This window comes from Mobula hypostoma, chromosome 3 (genome assembly GCF_963921235.1).
Source record: "Mobula hypostoma chromosome 3, sMobHyp1.1, whole genome shotgun sequence".
NCBI classification, from domain to species: Eukaryota; Metazoa; Chordata; class Chondrichthyes; order Myliobatiformes; family Myliobatidae; genus Mobula; species Mobula hypostoma.
The window spans coordinates 137,383,732-137,402,170 of NC_086099.1; the positions used below are offsets into that span (position 1 = coordinate 137,383,732).

The 18,439-nt window shown below is 41.5% G+C and overlaps 1 protein-coding gene across 2 annotated transcripts in view; it reads left to right on the plus strand.

Moving 5' to 3' along the window:
- dgkb (diacylglycerol kinase, beta) overlaps positions 1 to 18,439 on the plus strand; it is an 828,029-nt gene that overhangs the window by 320,589 nt on the left and 489,001 nt on the right. For both annotated transcript variants that reach the window (XM_063043772.1, XM_063043771.1), the window contains exons 11-12: positions 2,578 to 2,666; positions 2,765 to 2,881. In XM_063043772.1, coding sequence (XP_062899842.1) covers positions 2,578 to 2,666; positions 2,765 to 2,881 — 206 coding nt within the window. The remainder of the gene's footprint in view (positions 1 to 2,577; positions 2,667 to 2,764; positions 2,882 to 18,439) is intronic.

Sequence of the window (18,439 nt, forward strand, 5' to 3'; positions counted from 1 at the left end):
CCATGCCTTGTGGCAATCTAGCTGTTTCTTTAGCGTTTTTGTCTGTTTTTATAAGACCGAGTTGCTAGCTGGACACTCAACTCAGCATGTGCAAGGAGCCAGCCTGATTCAAACCCGGATGTGAAGTCTGGTGAGGATGCCATGACACCAATGGCCAGCTATGTACAAAATGACAGGGAATTAAACTAGTAAATTCTCAATACAATTATAAGTTATAATTAGTCCAACATTTTTGTATGGTAGATATTGGAATCCATAGTTAAGGCTGAAGTAATAGAGTGCTTTGAGAAAATTAAGCTCATTAGCAAGATCTGACATGAATCTTTTGAAAGGTAGATCACGGCCAGAAAATTCATGTAATCTTTTAGTAGAAGTAACTGAAATTGGAGACAACAAAATGCCAGTGACTTATAGGGACCTTCAGAAGGCATTTGATATGGCTCTACTTAATATGACTCTTGTAGGACAGAAGGCGAAACATTAGCTTGGTGACGATGTTGGGTTTGTTAGAAGGGAGGTAAGATAGTTAAACAGGCTGCCTTCTGGCGGAACAATTTCTATTGTTAGGAGAATGGGCAAAGGTAGGTTACTGGTGCCTTAAAACCAGTTGCTTTGGGCAAATGGGGCTCATCAGCCATGGTTGGCAGCTCACCGAGGTGAATGAAAACTCTGATCTCAAACTTCTGCCTGGTGGCTATACCCCCTCATGGGGAAGGCTTTGTGAGTAAACCGTGAGGAAAAATCCGGAGCTGGAGCCCTTAAGGCAGTCCTATGTTGAGTTCAAGGCTGACTGGAAACTCCTGAGATGTCGCTGGTGCCAAACTCTATCAGCCTCTGCTGTTCCTTTGGATTCATCAGCTGAATGGTGCAGGGGAGCCGGGTGTGTGGGCACCAGCTTGCTTTCCGTATCATACTGTTCTAGCTTGCATACTGGCTTACATATCACGTGGACACCTACGATGCAATTTCCATGGTCAACCCCCACCAATGGGGGCCTCAGTAACCAAAGTAGCTTTACATTTCAATTAGAATATAGTAATCGGCGGAGGCAGGGTGGAGACATGTCTCTGCCAAAGGAGATGTAAGGCATTCCTTCCCTCCACTAGCCTGCAAGTCACTCTTGGGCAAGGTGTAGTATCTGTAAAGCTCTCCAATTGGGGTTGCATGAAGCCATGGGAGCAGGTGGTGGATGGTCAGATGAGCAGCTAGTACAAATCACATATCCTGGTTCTGTGACCACTGATACCAGCCAGACAATCTCTGAAGAGTATCGATGATGGCTAGGGCCACACATCTTGTGAAGACATTGCCCAGAAGGCAGCAATGGCAAACCACTCCTGTAGAAAAATTTGCCAAGAGCAATCGTCATGAGACCATGATTGCTGACGTCTTACGACACAGCACATCATAATGATGATGAATCAGTGGTACCCAGAGCATATTTGGAATCCGTGGTCTCAGCAGTTCTCAATATTTATTAATGGCTATGAATAAAAACAATAGTGACCCATAAATTCAAGTTTACAGTGACACAGATTAGTGACACGGTAAATAGCACAGATGGGAACGTTGAATTATAAAGCGACATTGATTTATGGCTAACAGACAAAGCTGTGGTTGATGAATTTTAGTGCATATAACTATGAAGTCATCCATTTTGAACCAAAAAGGAATAGAACAGAGTATTTTTAAATGGTATAAAAAGATAAGATAGGAGAAGTGCAACGATTTAAAACTCCATGTACACTAAGTTTGATGGAATGATACCTAGAGGAATAAAATCTGGAGGACCTGAATGTAAACTGGGAGGACTTTTTTCCTTCGTTATAAAATTGTAAAAATTAAAGGTTGTTCTTGGAACATTGCACACTTTTAGAGAGCATACCTCAGAAATGATTTGTTACTGGAAGGCGTACAACTCAGATTCAATAAAGTCCTGTCAGCATTCTAATGATATAATATGCTAGCTAATGTATAAACCAGGGTTATATTCCCTGGTATTTAATGGGTAAAGGTCTCTTCTTTGATTGAGAAGCTGGAATTTTGAAAGGAATTGAGAGGATAATTGCTGAAACCTTCACTATTTGTTTGCAAACCTTGGTCATTGTGGCAGAGCCTTGAAATTAAAGCTGAACCATTCAAAAGAGAAACCAAGAAATATTTCTTTCTACAAAGTCTGATATAATTAAGATAATAGCTATTAAATTTCATTTAATAAAAAACAGGTCATTAGATTTTTACCAGTCAAGAGCATTTTAAAGTAAACTGAAACAAAGCAAACAAATAGAGTTTGGTAATAGATCAGTCAGGAAATCACTGAATGGTGGATGGACTCAAACTGGTTAAATGATGACTCCTTTCTACTTTTTTCAGCCGTAACTATTAATAGCAACATATTGGCTAGAGATTCTTCCTGAAGTGCAGTGGAAATAAACATCCATGCTTGATATTTTCTCTTCAGGCACAGACAGGGATTAAATATCAATTATAATAATGAAAATATGACACTTTTAATTATTTTGCCTTACGTTTGAAAGGTCACGTTAATTTTATTGACCCATGTTTTTAATTTTGTAGTCTGCAAGTATACTGTACACGAACGCTGTGTGTCCAGAGCTCTTCCCTCCTGCATCAACACCTATGTCAAGTCAAAAAAGAATGCAACTGTGAGCTGCCCTTTTACTTATCTGTGAATTGCATTGGATTTACATTATAGACAAAATGTATTTTCTAAACAAATTACATACATATTTGCTTCCTTTAGGTAATGCATCACTTCTGGGTGGAAGGAAACTGTCCAAAGAAATGTAACAAATGCCATAAAACCATCAAGTGTTATCAGGGTCTTACAGGCCTTCATTGTGTATGGTGTCAAATCACTGTAAGTATTTGCAGCTGTAGCAATCCGCAGATATTGAATGCTAGCCGTACTTATAAAGGACATCCCAACAGAGAAACTTCCTTTCTAGGTTGCCCTATTTTGAATGTGAATACGCAGCAAAATCTCATATTGCAGCATTGTACTCTGTAACGTTACATAATATAATGTCATATAATTAATTCAACTTCTGATTTGGAAGCAAATTTGCTACCACGTACAAATTTAATTCTGCTTTGACGTGGCTTTATACGTTAGTTAAAACTGAATCATGCAATGCTGGTAGCAAATAACTCCACTTGTTTCAGCAGTGTTAATGACTTTGCTATAATATTTGAAGAGGATTTTCATGCATTTAAATCTATTTGATACCAATATTGTGGAACATGGTTTAAAGTAGCTATCCATGTTAATTCAATCAGAGCTAATTTGAACTACTGTCAATGTAATTTCCACTAAATGAGACTACTGTCTCATTGATATTGTGGAATGAAATGATGACTATAGTTTAATATTATGCTTCAGATATGAAAAAAACAAGTCAATTTTAGTTGCTGTGAGTCATAATATTATGTTTGCTCAAGTAAGTTGTGAATTTATTACTTGTAAATATTAAATATCTCCCCTTTATTGAGATGGTAATTTTTCAGCATGTTTTAAATAATGAACATATCTATCTAGTTTATGAATACTGATCCAAATAGGTTCTCTGTTTTCCGTTTCACTCTGTCATGCCATCTAAATACTCCTTTCAGCTTTATCTGTTGTATAATTTATTTGTATTCTCTATTGTGTACAATGCAATATCATGAGAATAAGCAGTCAATCTACTCTGGGAGTTTAGTTATTGACTAAATCCTGGCAGTTGCATGAGGGCAGCACACTCAGCAGAATGCTGAATAACCACTGGAGTTGCCTAATGCCCTGATGATTCTCCTCTTTCACTCAAAGCTGAATAGAGCAAGTTAACATCAGTATATTTATGAGCTTTGAGTGAAAGTGGAGAATGAGGGGACAAATGAGCCTGAGTAATTATTCCTCAAAATATGAAGCTAAGTTTGTAGAACCAACAGAACACTCCCTCCCCCCGCCTTGCATCACCCAACAAGTATTAGGTTGTGGGTAGATTAGTACAGATCAACCTTTAAACAAAACACATTTGCAACACCAGCACGAGAACAAACAAAGAATATCGTCTTGTGGAGATGGTGCAGAAATAATGTGTGCATAATTATGTACATTAAATTCCAACATTCAGCCTATCAAGTTTTATTACTCTGATGGTGTGATTTTAAAACTGGAAACATAGAACATAAAACAGTACCTCACAGGAACAGACTAGATATCAAAGTAAATCTCTATAGTATTATCACATAGTGTTGAAAATGGTGGTGGACAAGGAGATGAACATTTTGGTATTATCATTCCAACCACATTGAAGGCCAGATTGTTTGTACAGATGATAGGTCTCAATCTCAGTGCTGGTCAATGTTCTTAGCTGAATGTGCACAATATATGTTTCCTCAGTATTCTCCCAAGGATCCACTTTCCCATGAGCTAGCCAATTTAATTCACTCAGTCCTGATACAAGTTTGACCCAAAATATTAACAATTCTTTTCCTCTACAGATGCTGCTTGACCTACTGAGTTCCTCCTACTGATTGTTTGTTGCTCGTCAACTCACTCTGTAAATGATAAAGTGGCAGAATCCACCAAATATAATATAATACTACAAATAGAATGCTAAAGATCTGTGTACAAATATTTGGCAGACCTTTTTGCAGGAATTTCTCATGCAGGACTGAAGTCATTAGCTAGCTGACAATTCGCCACATGTGTTCAATTTACAAAAATGCAAGACTGATCTAATTCAGCCAGTTCTGCTTTATTAGATTCCTTCTAATCATTACCAGAGTGATGAAGATGTAATCAATAGTGACACACGATAATAATTTGCTCATTGAAGCTTAGTTCATGTTCTGCAAGATTGTCTCAATTACTGATCACTTTACAACCTTGATCAAGAAGTGGATGCATGCACACACGTTGGAGAAGAGATGAAGTTGTCATCTTCAATATTCAGATAATATTCCCACAAAACTAAAAGGCTGCAAGAAAGTGGTGCATATCATGTGTTGGCAGTTAAGATCAAATGAAATGCCTGATGAGCATAAAAAATGCAAGCGATCATGAGAGAAAGCACGAGGGCTAGGAGTAGACATGATGTTGGTCTGGCAAAAAAAGTTAAGGAGTATTCCAAGGATATGTTGGATATAGTAATAGTAAGAGCAAAAGGCACAAAATTGGTCCTTCTGAAGATCAGTGTGGTTATCTAGCATGGAGCAGAAAGAAATAGTGGAGGTTGTAAATGATTTTTGCATCTGTGTATTCATTTGGGAGATAGACACAGAGGTTACAGAGCTGAGGCAAAAGATTAGTGGTCTCATGGATCAGATCCACATTAAAGAGAAGGTGCTGTTTGTCTTGACGTGGATAAGGATGGTTAACTTCCTAGTACTGATGAGGTGTCACCTCAGATATTTTGGGAGGCTAATACAGAAATTGACTATCAACTGGAAAGATATCAATAAGCTTGAAGAAGTGCCAAGAAAATTTACAAGGATGCTGCCAGGATTTGAGAACCTGAGTTATGAAAAAAAAGTTGAATAGGTTAGGATTTTATTCCTTGGAGCACACGTGAAAGAGATGAGATCTTACAGAGCTCTACAAAATTATGAGGGGTGTTGATAGAGTGAATGCAGGCAGGTGTTTCCCCTCAGGTTGGATGGGAATAGCACTAGAAGCCACAGGTTTGGGGTGAAAGGTGAAATATTCAGAAGGAATATGAGAGGGTGCTACTTCGTTTAGTGGCAATAGTCATTGTCATAGTCATAGTCATACTTCATTGATTCCGGGGGAAATTGGTTTTCGTTACAGTTGCACCATAAATAATTAAATAGTAATAATAAAACCATAAATAGTTAAATAGTAATATGTAAATTATGCCTGGAAATAAGTCCAGGTCCAGCCTATTGGCTTAGGATGTCTGACCCTCCAAGGGAGGAGTTGTAAAGTTTGATGGCCACAGGCAGGAATGACTTCCTATGATGCTCTGTGTTGCATCTCGGTGGAATGAGTCTGTGGCTGAATGTACTCCTGTGCCCAACCAGTACATTATGTAGTGGATGGGAGACATTGTCCAAGATGGCATGCAACTTGGACAGCATCCTCTTTTCAGACACCACCATCAGAGAGTCCAGTTCCATCCCCACAACATCACTGGCCTTACGAATGAGTTTGTTGATTCTGCTGGTGTCTGCTACCCTCAGCCTGCTGCCCCAGCACACAGCAGCAAACATGATAGCACTGGCCACCACAGACTCGTAGAACATCCTCAGCATCGTCCGGCAGATGTTAAAGAACCTCAGTCTCCTCAGGCAATAGAGACGGCTCTGACCCTTCTTGTAGACAGCCTCAGTGTTCTTTGACCAGTCCAGTTTATTGTCAGTTTGTATCCCCAGGTAATTGTAATCCTTCACCATGTCTACACTGACCCCCTGGATGGAAACAGGGGTCGCCGGTACCTTAGCTCTCCTCAGGTCTACCGCCAGCTCCTTAGTCATTTTCACATTAAGCTGCAGATAATTCTGCTCACACCATGTGGCAAAGTTTCCTACTGTAGCCCTGTACTCAGCCTCATCTCCCTTGCTGATGCATCCAACTATGGCAGAGTCATCCGAAAACTTCTTAAGATGACAAGACTCTGTGCAGTACTTGAAGTCCGAGGTGTAAATGGTGAAGAGAAAGGGAGACAAGACAGTCCCCTGTGGAGCCCCAGTGCTGCTGATCACTCTGTCGGACACACACTGTTGCAAGCACACATACTGTGGTCTGCCAGTCAGGTAATCAAGAATCCATGACACCAGGAAAGCATCCACCTGCATTTCTGTCAGCTTCTCCCCCAGCAGAGCAGGGCGGATGGTGTTGAATGCACTGGAGAAGTCAAAAAACATGACCCTGACAGTGCTCGCTGGCTTGTCCAGGTGGGCGTAGACACGGTTCAGCAGGTAGATGATACCATCCTCAACTCCTAGTTGGGGCTGGTAGGCAAACTGGAGGGGATTTAAGTGCGGCCTGACTATAGGCTGGAACAGCTCCAGAACAAGTCTGTCCAGGGTCTTCATGATCTGGGAGGTCAATGCCACCGGTCTGTAGTCATTGAGGCCGCTGGGGCGCGGCGTCTTCAGCACAGGGACGAGGCAGGACGTCTTCCACAGCACAGGAACCCACCAGAGCCTCAGGCTCAGGTTGAAGACAATGCGATTGCGGAACAAGCTGCCACTGGAAGTGGAAGTGGAAGTGGAAGATGTGGATTTAATTGTAACATTTAAGAGACATTTGGATAGATATGTGGATGAAATAGATTCAGAGGAATATGGTCCAGGTGCACATAAATGGGACAAATTACAACTTTAGGTCAGAATCGACTGAGGAGGGCTGAGGGGTCTGTATCTGTACTGTAGTATTCTCTGGTTCCATGACCAAGGAGATTGGATTAATCAGGCTGGAGTCAGCACTGTTATGCAGGAAAGTGATGATTGTGTAGGTGACAATACTAAAGCTTGGTTGAATTAATTTTGTGCCTACTCTAATCACAAGCAAGAGAAAATCTGCAGATGCTGGAAATCCAAGCAACACACACAAAGTGCTGGAGGAACTCAGCAGGCCAGGCAGCATCTAGGAAAAAAAGTACAATTGACTTTCCTGGCTGAAACAAAACTCAATAGTTTAGTCCCTTCATCACTCATCTTCCTCTTGAGGAAGTATAACCACCTCCAAGCTCTTCTTAAATTGAAGTGTAATCTCTGTTGCAATGTGGGTAAGTATGGCAGGCAGTTCCTCCAAATTATTTTTGGCCATTGGCTTTTGCCCATCTCGGTAATTTTCAAGCTAACAATGCTAGGATTCTGCGAATCTGAACTAAAGCAAATGGTGGCTCACGCATATTGTTTATGACATTCTCTACCTTCAGAGCTGCACACATGGCTCTCTTTATAGTACAATGAAGACATGATCATCTGCAGCATAATAATTTCAATATGTTTTCATACCATGATCTAGTTCTTGTGTCAAAATACTTCCTTTTGTTGCTGATTGATCACCTGTGTAAATGGGATACTTAATAAATGGAACAGATTATGAATCTTTATTAAATCCAGATTGTTCCTAATTTAGAGTTTAGTGTCCATCTATTTAAGTTTTACCATTTATTACATCTGACCAGCTATTAAACTTTTTGCATAGCAAAATCAACTTTAATTCTTAGACTTTGGCACCATGCATAGTTTCTGTTTGGTAACATAGTCATTTAACTGCACACCCAGTATTAGCAAATTATGAGCAGAAGTAGGTCACTTTACTCCCTAAATCTGCTCCAACATTTAATAAGATTGTGGCTGAAGTGACTATAACCTAAGCATCACTCAGCATTCCAGCTTACCCATGGTAACCTTATATCCTCTTGCTGATTAACTACTGTGCTTGTCTAACCCAATCTTAAACATATTCAAGCACTCAGTTTCCTGCATTCTTTGAAATAGCTTCTCCACATCCAACTTATTAGGATTTTATTTATTTCAATTGCCCCAGGTAGAGCAGGCTCAAAGGACTGAACGGCATTTGCGGTTACTTCTTTATCAAATTCATTTCTGAAAAATGTCTGTGAGTGGATGTTAGATGAAGTTTGTTTTGTTCTTGGATTTGCTATCATCAACGGTCAAGTAATAAGTTTTCAGATGCAAAAAATGATCAGCAACCAGAAAGCTGGTGAAGCCAGGAGGTCCAAGTCATAAATTCTGCCAGCAGTGGGAGTTACATGATAATTAAGGACAAAGCACTAGACCATCAGAAAGACAATTGGACTGAAAGCCAGCCTATTTTAGAAGTGTTTCTCCTCTCAAAGTTCAAAGTTAAAAGTAAATTTTTTATCAAAGTACATACAGTATATGTCACCAAATACAACTCTGAGATTCATTTCTTTGCAGGCATTCTCAATAAATCGACAATAGAATAATAACAATCATTGAATAAATGAAAGAGCACACCATCTTGGGCATTTGGTGCAAAAGATAACAAACTGTGCAAATTCTACAGGAAAGCAATAGTAATAATAAATAAATAAGCAAAAACTATTGACAACATGCAATGAAGAGTCTTTGAAAGTGAGTCTATAGGTTGTAGGAATATCTCAATAATGTGGTAAGTGAAGTTGAGTGTTGTTACCTCTGTGGCTCAAACCTTTTCCCTGATGGCAGCACTGAGAAGAGAGCATGACCTGGGTGGTGGGGTCCCTGAAGATGAATGCTGCTTTCATGCAACAGTGTTTCACGTAGATGTCGATGCAGCTCTATAAAACTCTGGTTAGGCCACACTTGGAGTACTGTGTCCAGTTCTGGTCACCTCACTATAGGAAGGATGTGGAAGCATTGGAAAGGGTACAGAGGAGATTTACCAGGATGCTGCCTGGTTTAGAGAGTATGCATTATGATCAGAGATTAAGGGAGCTAGGGCTTTACTCTTTGGAGAGAAGGAGGATGAGAGGAGACATGATAGAGGTATACAAGATATTAGGAGGAATAGATAGAGTGGACAGCCAGCGCCTCTTCCCCAGGGCACCACTGCTCAATACAAGGGGACATGGCTTTAAGGTAAGGGGTGGGAAGTTCAAGGGGGATATTAGAGGAAGGTTTTTACTCAGAGAGTGGTTGGTGCGTCGAATGCACTGCCTGAGTCAGTGGTGGAGGCAGATACACTAGTGAAGTTTAAGAGATTATTAGACAGGTATATGGAGGAATTTAAGGTGCGGGGTTATATGGGAGGCAGGGTCTAAGGGTCAGCACAACATTGTGGGCTGAAAGGCCTGTACTGTGCTGTACTATTCTATGTTCTATGTTCGATGTGCTCCATGGTGGGGACGGCTTTACATAATGATGGACTGGGTGGTATCTACTAATTTTTGTTGGATTTTCCATTCAACAGCACTGATACTTCTATACCAGGCTGTGATGCAGCCAGTTAATATACTCTCCACTACACATCTATAGAAGTTTGTCAAAGTTTTAAATGTCATGCCAAATCTTCGCAAACTCCTAAGAAAGTAGAGGTCCTGTTGTGCTTTCTTCATAATTGCACTTACATGCTCGGCTCAGGACAGATCTTCTGAAATGTTAACACTGAAGAATTTAAAGTTGCTGACTCTTTCCACCTCTGATCCTCCAATAAGGACTGGCTCATGGACCTCTGGTTTTCTCCTCCTGAAGTCAATAATCAGTTCTTGCTGACCTTGAGTAAGAGGTTGTTGTTGTGGCACCGCTCAATCAGATCTTCAGTCTCCCTCCTATATGCTGATTCGTCACCACCTTTGGTTCAGCCGTGACTGTGGTGTTGGCAGTAAACTTGAATATGGCATTGGTGCTGTACTTACCCAGACAGACATAAGTGTAAAGCAAGTAGTGCAGGGGGTTAACACACAACCTTTTGCTGCTGGAGACTGTGGAGAAAAGATTGTTGCCAACCTGAATTGGCTGGGGTCTTCAAGTGAGGGAATTATGGATCCAATTGCAAAAGGATGTATTGAGGCCAAGGTCTTGAAGCTCATTGATTAGTTTTGAGAAGGTGATGGTATTGAATGCCGAGATGTAGTTGATAAAGGGCATCCTGATGTATGCACCTTTGCTGTCTGGATGTTTCTGAGGTTGAGTGAGGAGCCAATGAGATGACATCTGCTGTGGACCTGTTGCTCTATTCGGCAAATCGGAGTGGATCCAAGTCTTCTCAGGCTCAAGTTGATATGTTACCAACCTCTCAAAACACTTCATCACTGTAGACATAACTGCAACTAGATAATAGTCATTGAGGGAGGTTACTACATTCTTCATAGGCACTAGTATGTGAAACCCTCTTGAGGTGGGTGGATACCTCCGGTTGCCAAAGTGAGAGATGGAAGATTTCAGTAAACCCTCCAGCCAGTTGAACAGCACAGATCTTTAATACTTGGCCAGGTGCCCCATATGGGCTTTAAGTGGGTTCTCCCTCCTGATGGCTAATTGCATGTAGGCCTCAAAGACTGAAATCACAGGTTCATCAGGGGCTTTGGGAGTTTGAGATGGTTCCTGCATGCTTTGATGGTCAATGTGAGCGTAGAAGGCATTGAGCTCAGCTGGAAGTGAAGCCCTGCTGTCGTCTATGTCTCTTGATTTAACTTTATAAAAGGTGATACGCATTCAAGCCTTGCCAGAATGGCCGAGAATCCTTTGTTGATTCCTCTCTTATGACTGCTGAGCGCAAATCTTAGGCAGGGGCAGAAAACCAGATGGTCTGCTCTTTTCTTTTCTGCAAGTATTAATCTGAAATCTGCAAATGAGATAGGGGTTGGGTAGGGACCTTTTTGTACTTTTGTGGAAAGCAGATAGGGTTTGATCAGAGATCCAACCATTGCAACAAAAAGAAGTGGCTCAGAACATTGCATTACCTCACCCCGGCTAAGTATTTTGAACTAATGTCATAATGAAGAAAGTCTTGTTTAAAATTCACATCTTTGGAAATGAATGTCATTATAAAAGAACATCTTCATATCTGGCTTCAAATTAAGTTGTAATCCTTGTTCAAACAGGCAAATGCTTTATGTTTTGTGTTTGCTCGTAACTGGCTTTTACTAAATGCTAAATGTCATGCCTAAACTCTGATATTAGGATCTCACAGTGACTGGATTTATTAGTACCAGTGTTGGGGTAGAGCAGCTTTGGAACTACTCAACCAACAGAAATTCAGGCGTGTGGTATTTACAGTGCAGTGTTTATTTCCGAGTTGCAAAGACACAAGGCTCACGTCATTTTTCTATATAATGTCTACCCATCATCTCTCCCAAACGACATCTGGTATTCAAAAGAGCATGCGACCGTTTTGAGTTCTTTGAGAGTTCGTTATTTACTGTGCTAGTTACCAAATGGAAATTGAAGTCGGGTCCAGGCAAAATGACTGTTTGGCTTGATCATCACGCATAAAAAAATCTAAGTTAGTTTAGTGCACTGCAGGACTGAAGGATGAAACTGAGATCCTGCTGTTTAATGAATCTGGAATTAGCATCTGATTTCTTCCATATCCCAAAGAGCTCGGCACACTTCCCACAGTCCATCATGCTTTACTTTAATGTAAGAATTTGATAATTTTATTGCTAAGTCTGCATGCTGTCAAGTTACAGAGCTGCTATTTATCATTGAATTTCAATGGCTCATTGAGGTACGTTGATTTAATGTTGTATTGCCTGGTGAGCGTTAATTAGCATACAAGTAGCCTCACCATTGGGGTTGGGAATTAGTGTGACAAATGTATGAGATTACAGTGCCACTGAATTGCACCACAATGAGGCCTTGGACTCCTTGGTAAATTAACCCTATTTGGGATTTAATTTCCTGTTGCTAAGTTACCTGTGGTAAGTGAACTTTTCTGCATAAAATATATCACTCCTGTTAGGGGTCAGGCACTTGATTTTAGACTTTGTTTTTAATCTAATTTGTAAAAAAAACCTCTTCTCTCAGCCTAGTTATTTAATGAAAGCAGGCTGTATTTAAGAATCAATTACAGGGTCTGTTTTTCTGACTACAGACCTCTTTATTTTTCATGTGAGGTAATATTGGCAATAATTATTAATACTCTAAAGACAAGTATTAATTATTTAAAATTATAGTGTTTCTCTTGGCCAATGAGCCTGGTGTGTGATTCAAAGATTTGTTTCCAAACCTTTTTCAACAAAGAGGATGTGCATGTTCAACCATATTGGCTCTGCATTTTGTTGCTTAGTAACCTGCAGACTTTGGTGAAGCTTAATGTGGCTATTTTGCTTTGTATTTTCTTTTACGCGGAATATACTTACTTTGAAAGGATAACTTGCAAATATTAGGGAACTTGGATATTTTTGAGGAAAGGATGGAAGTGTGTGTGTGTGTGTGTGTGTGTGTGTGTGTGTGTGTGTGAAAGAGAGGGGTAAAAACAGAGTGGATTCCTACTCCTTTTTTTAAACTGACTTTAACGCTCTTCAGGTACTTTTGATACCTTCTTCGGTTGTAAAACTGCTTGAGGAAAGCCCCAAAGCTTCAGCCAAAAATTGTAACTATATGGTTTATATGCAAGATTTTATGGGAACTTCTGGCAATACTGAGCAATAACTATCATTTCCCAGACCTCTTCGGCTATAGTTGTGATGCAGAAGACTGAAAAACTGCCAATATATTTAAAAAGAATGAAAGGGATTGAGAAAGTACTTATTAACCAGTCAGGGTATTGTTGCTGGGTAAATTATTTTAAGAACTCTTAAGTACAGTATAACAGATATCCCACCCTGCAAAAACTCATTTCAGGGAGGTAGCACCACCATTTCAGGGAGGTAGCACCCCCGCCCCCTGCAACCCCATATCCCCTCCCCCCCAGTCGACCCCCAAGGGTGTATGTAATACTTTGTTTAGTGATTTTGTCTAATCTGTAAACCAAGTTGGGTATATGCAGCAAATGAGACATGAAAATATGTACTTATATTATCATGTTTATTCTATTACAACTTTAAGCAAGCCTACAGGGAGTTTGGCCTCATCACGTAGGACATCAATAGCGTAGTTCCTTGGCAGCCAGCCAGCTATTTTAAATCAGGGGTCCCCAACCCTTTTTGCACCGCGGACCAGTTTAATATTGACAATATTCTTGCGGACCGGCCGACCCCCGGGGTGGGGGTGGGGTCGGTGGTGGGCGGTGATGTTAAACACGACCGGAATATAGGTAATAAGTCAACTATAGGTTACTTGTAAGTGGTTAATACAATCAATTTCGTTTCTAAAGGGGTTTATCTGACGAATCTAATATTAAACACACCGCATGTTTTCCTTGCTGTGTGAACGTAGTGATAAGTCAATTATAACAGTGGTCCCAAACCTCTAGGCCATGAAGAATGCAGCGGTACAGTGGTAGCCAGAACGCAATCAGCACATCTTTAAGAAGAAAGCCGAAATAAACAAGTTAATTGATTAGGTGCCGCCCGGCACATAAATGTTAGCCCAGATCAGAGACGACGCAATTGGCAATCGCCTGTGATCTGGGCTGACATTTATATGCCGGGCAGCACCTAATTAATTAGCTTGTTTATTTCGACTTTTTTCTTAAAGATGTGCTGGGTGCGTTCTGGCCACCGCTGTATTCTTCATGGCCCAGGATGGGGACCACTGAATTATAAGTCACTTATAAGTCAATAGCATCATAACATTTTAAGTAACGTTTGGATATTAAACACACAGCGCATATTTTCCTCATATGAACATATAAAATCATTGCAACACACCAATATTGCTGAATCAGTGGGAGCCCTGGGCTTGTTTTCCTGCAACAACACGGTCCTATCGAGGGGTGATGGGAAACAGTGATACTCAAAGGGGGTTCCTTTTATCCAGTCTATTCCGCAATTTAGTTTTCGTTGCATTCATTGCAGAAAACTCCGCTTCGCAGAAATACGTTGGAAATGGAAGCAACGTTTTCAGTGTTTTCATGGCTATCTCAGGATATTTAGCCTTGACTTCGATCCAGAATGCCAGCGGAGATGTTATGTCAAACATACTTTTCAGCCCACCGTCATTTGCAAGCTCGAGGAAGTGATCTTTTTCCCACGCTGACATGGATGATTCACTGGGGACATTCACAAATGGGTCACGGACCCATTCCTTTGCACGTTTTGGGTCACTGATGACCTAGCGTGCATTAAAATTCAACAGTGCATGACAGGGAATGAGGAAAGGTTCAGCTGACTCATATCGTTTCATATCGCCAAATCATAATGTTTCCTCGTGGCCTGGTGGTTGGGGACCACTCTTAGCATGAAGAGAGACCAATCAGGATGCTCGTTCTCCCTCTCCCTCTCCCTCTCAAAAAATCTATTTCCGGGATATTGTATATAACTTCTGGGTGTCAGGGAGCCACTATCAATATGCGGGAGCCTCCTGGAACTTCCGGGACAGGTGGGATGTCTGGTATAAATCATCATTTAAAAAGATGCAGGTTAATCATGAGAAATCAGCTTGGGTTTACAAAGGATGACTGAATTAATTGAAACTTCTATGGTGGTATCAAGGAGTGTTGAAGAGTGTGGTGCATTTACTGTAATCCATATGGATTTTCTTCATAAATCTCTCAAGTAGGAAAAGTAAATTTTTATGGAAATAAAATTTCTGTCATTTAAAATATATAAAATATATTTTTGATAGTGAATCCCAAATCAGTTAACAGTGAGGAACAGCATTGCAAGCTGTAGGAAGATACTGGGTCACCATGTAGACAGACATTTAATTAGGCCGGTATAGAAGGAAATGGACCTAAGCAGGAAAATGGGAATAATGTATATCAGCAAATATGTACGTGGTGGGCCAAAGCACCTGTATGGGTCCTAGCTATGCCTGCCTTTTTGTTGGGTTTGTGGAACAATCTATGTTCCGTGCCTATTCTGGTATCTGTCCCCCACTTTTCCTTCGCTACATCGACGACTGCATTGGCGCTGCTTCCTGCACGCATGCAGAACTCGTTGACTTTATTAACTTTGCCTCCAACTTTCACCAGCCCTCAAGTTTACCTGGTCCATTTCCGACACCTCCCTCCCATTTCTAGATCTTTCTGTCTCTGTCTCTGGAGACAGCTTATCCACTGATGTCTACTATAAGCCTACTGACTCTCACAGCTATCTGGACTATTCCTCTTCTCACCCTGTCTCTTGCAAAAACGCCATCCCCTTCTCACAATTCCTCCGTCTCCGCCGCATCTGCTCTCAGGATGAGGCTTTTCATTCTAGGACGAGGGCGATGTCTTCCTTTTTTAAAGAAAGGGGCTTCCCTTCCTCCACTATCAACTCTGCTCTTAAATGCATCTCCCCCATTTCACGTACATCTGCTCTCACTCCATCCTCCCACCACCCCACTAGGAATAGGGTTCCCCTGGTCCTCACCTACCACCCCACCAGCCTCCGGGTCCAACATATTATTCTCCGTAACTTCCGCCACCTCCAACGGGATCCCACCACTAAGCACATCTTTCCCTCCCCCCCTCTCTCTGCATTCCGCAGGGATCGCTCCTTACACAACTCCCTTGTCCATTCGTCCCCCATCCCTCCCCACTGATCTCTCTCCTGGCACTTATCCGTGTAAGCGGAACAAGTGCTACACATGCCCTTACACTTCCTCCCTTACCACCATTCAGGGCCCCAAACAGTCCTTCCAGGTGAGGCATCACTTCACCTGTGAGTCGACTGGGGTGATATACTGCGTCCGGCGCTCCCGATGTGGCCTTTTATATATTGGTGAGACCCGACGCAGACTGGGAGACCGCTTTGCTGAACATCTACGCTCTGTCCGCCAGAGAAAGCAGGATCTCCCAGTGGCCACACATTTTAATTCCACATCCCATTCCCATTCTGACATGTCTATCCACGGCCTCCTCTACTGTAAAGATGAAGCCACACTCAGGTTGGAGGAACAACACCTTATATTCCGTCTGGGTAACCTCTAACCTGATGGCATGAACATCGACTTCTCTAACTTCCGCTAAGGCCCCACCTCCCCCTCGTACCCCATCTGTTACTCATTTTTATGCACACATTCTTTCTCTCACTCTCCTTTTTCTCCCTCTGTCCCTCTGAATATACCTCTTGCCCATCCTCTGGGTCACCCCCCCCCACTCCTTGTCTTTCTTCCCGGACCTCCTGTCCCATGATCCTCTCGTATCCCCTTTTGCCTATCACCTGTCCAGCTCTTGGCTCTATCCCTCCCCCTCCTGTCTTCTCCTATCATTTTGCATCTCCCCCTCCCCCTCCAGCTTTCAAATCCCTTACTCACTCTTCCTTCAGTTAGTCCTGACGAAGGGTCTCGGCCTGAAACGTCGACTGCACCTCTTCCTATAGATGCTGCTTGGCCTGCTGCGTTCACCAGCATCTTTGATGTATGTTGCTTGAATTTCCAGCATCTGCAGAATTCCTGTTGTTTAAAGATAAAGATTAGTTTTATTTGTCACATGTAAATTGAAACTTACGGTGAAATGTGTTGAAGCATCTGCTTTTGTGCTCTACAGCTCTATGATAATGTCTTGAAAGACCCACATATGTAATGATTTAAGTTTTGTACACCACAATTGATTTGTACCTTGTTGGTAAGATTATTTTCAGGAAGTAGATGGAATCAATGATTATCCTTTCTAAAAATGCAGGCTTGTATAATGTAAACTGTTCACTGAAACTGAAGGTACTGTAAATATTCACAAGGTCTAGCATTATATGTGGACAGTGAAACAGAGTTAACACTTAAGGTTCAAAGTTCAAAGTAATTTTTTAAAATCAATGTACATATATGTCATCACATACAGCCCCGAGATTCATTTTCCTGTGGGCATGGTCATTAAATCCATAACACATTTCAATGAAGTTGGGTGAACTTATCCCCATTGTTTCAAGAGCCTGATGGTTGAGAGGTAATAACTGTTCCTGATCCTGGTGGTATGAGTCCAAAGGCTCCTGCACCACTTTCTCAATGGCAACAGTGAGAAGAGAGCATTACCTGGATAGTGGGGGTGCCTGATGCTGGATTCCATAACGCTTTGTGTAGGTGTGCCCAGTGGTGAGGAGGGCTTTACCCGTGATGAACTGGGCCGTACCCATTACTTTTTGTAGGATTTTCCATTCAAAGGCATTGGTACTTCCATACCAGGCTGTGATGCAACCAATCAATATACTCTCTATTACACTTCTATAGAAGTTCGTCAGGGTTTTAGATGTTAGGCCAAATCTTCACAAGCTCCTAAGGAAGGAGAGGAGCTGCCATGTTTTTTTGCAATTGCCCTTACATGCTGATCTAATGCTGGGCCCAAGACAGGTCCTCCAAAATGTTAACACTGAGGAAGTTGAAGTTGCTAACCTTCTCCACCTGAGATCCCCCAATAAAGACTGGCTCATGGACCTCTGGTTTCTTCCTTCTGAAATCAATAATCAGTTTCTTGGTTTTGCTGACATTATGGCACCACTCAGCCAAATTTTCACTCTCCCTTTTATCTGCCGATCCATCACCACTTTAGATTTGGCCTGTGACAGTGGTGTCATCAGCAAACTTGACTACGGCATTGGAGCTGTGCTTAGCTACACAATCATAAGTGTAAAGTGAGTAGAGCAGGGTCTAAGCATACAGTCTTATGGTGCACCTAAAATAACGGTGATTGTGGAGAAGATATTGTTGCCAATCCAATCTGATTAGGGTCTGCAAGTGAGGAAATCAAGGATCCAATTGCAAAAGGATGTATTGAGGCTAAGGTCTTGAACTTATTGATTAGTTTTGAGGGAGTGATGGAATTGAACGTCGAGATTCAGTGGATACAGAGCATTCTGATGTATACATCTTTGCTAGTTCGATGTTCCAGGGTTGAATGAAGAGCCAATGAGATGGCATCTGCTGTGGACCTATTGCTCTAGTAGCTGATCCAAGTTATTTCTTAGGC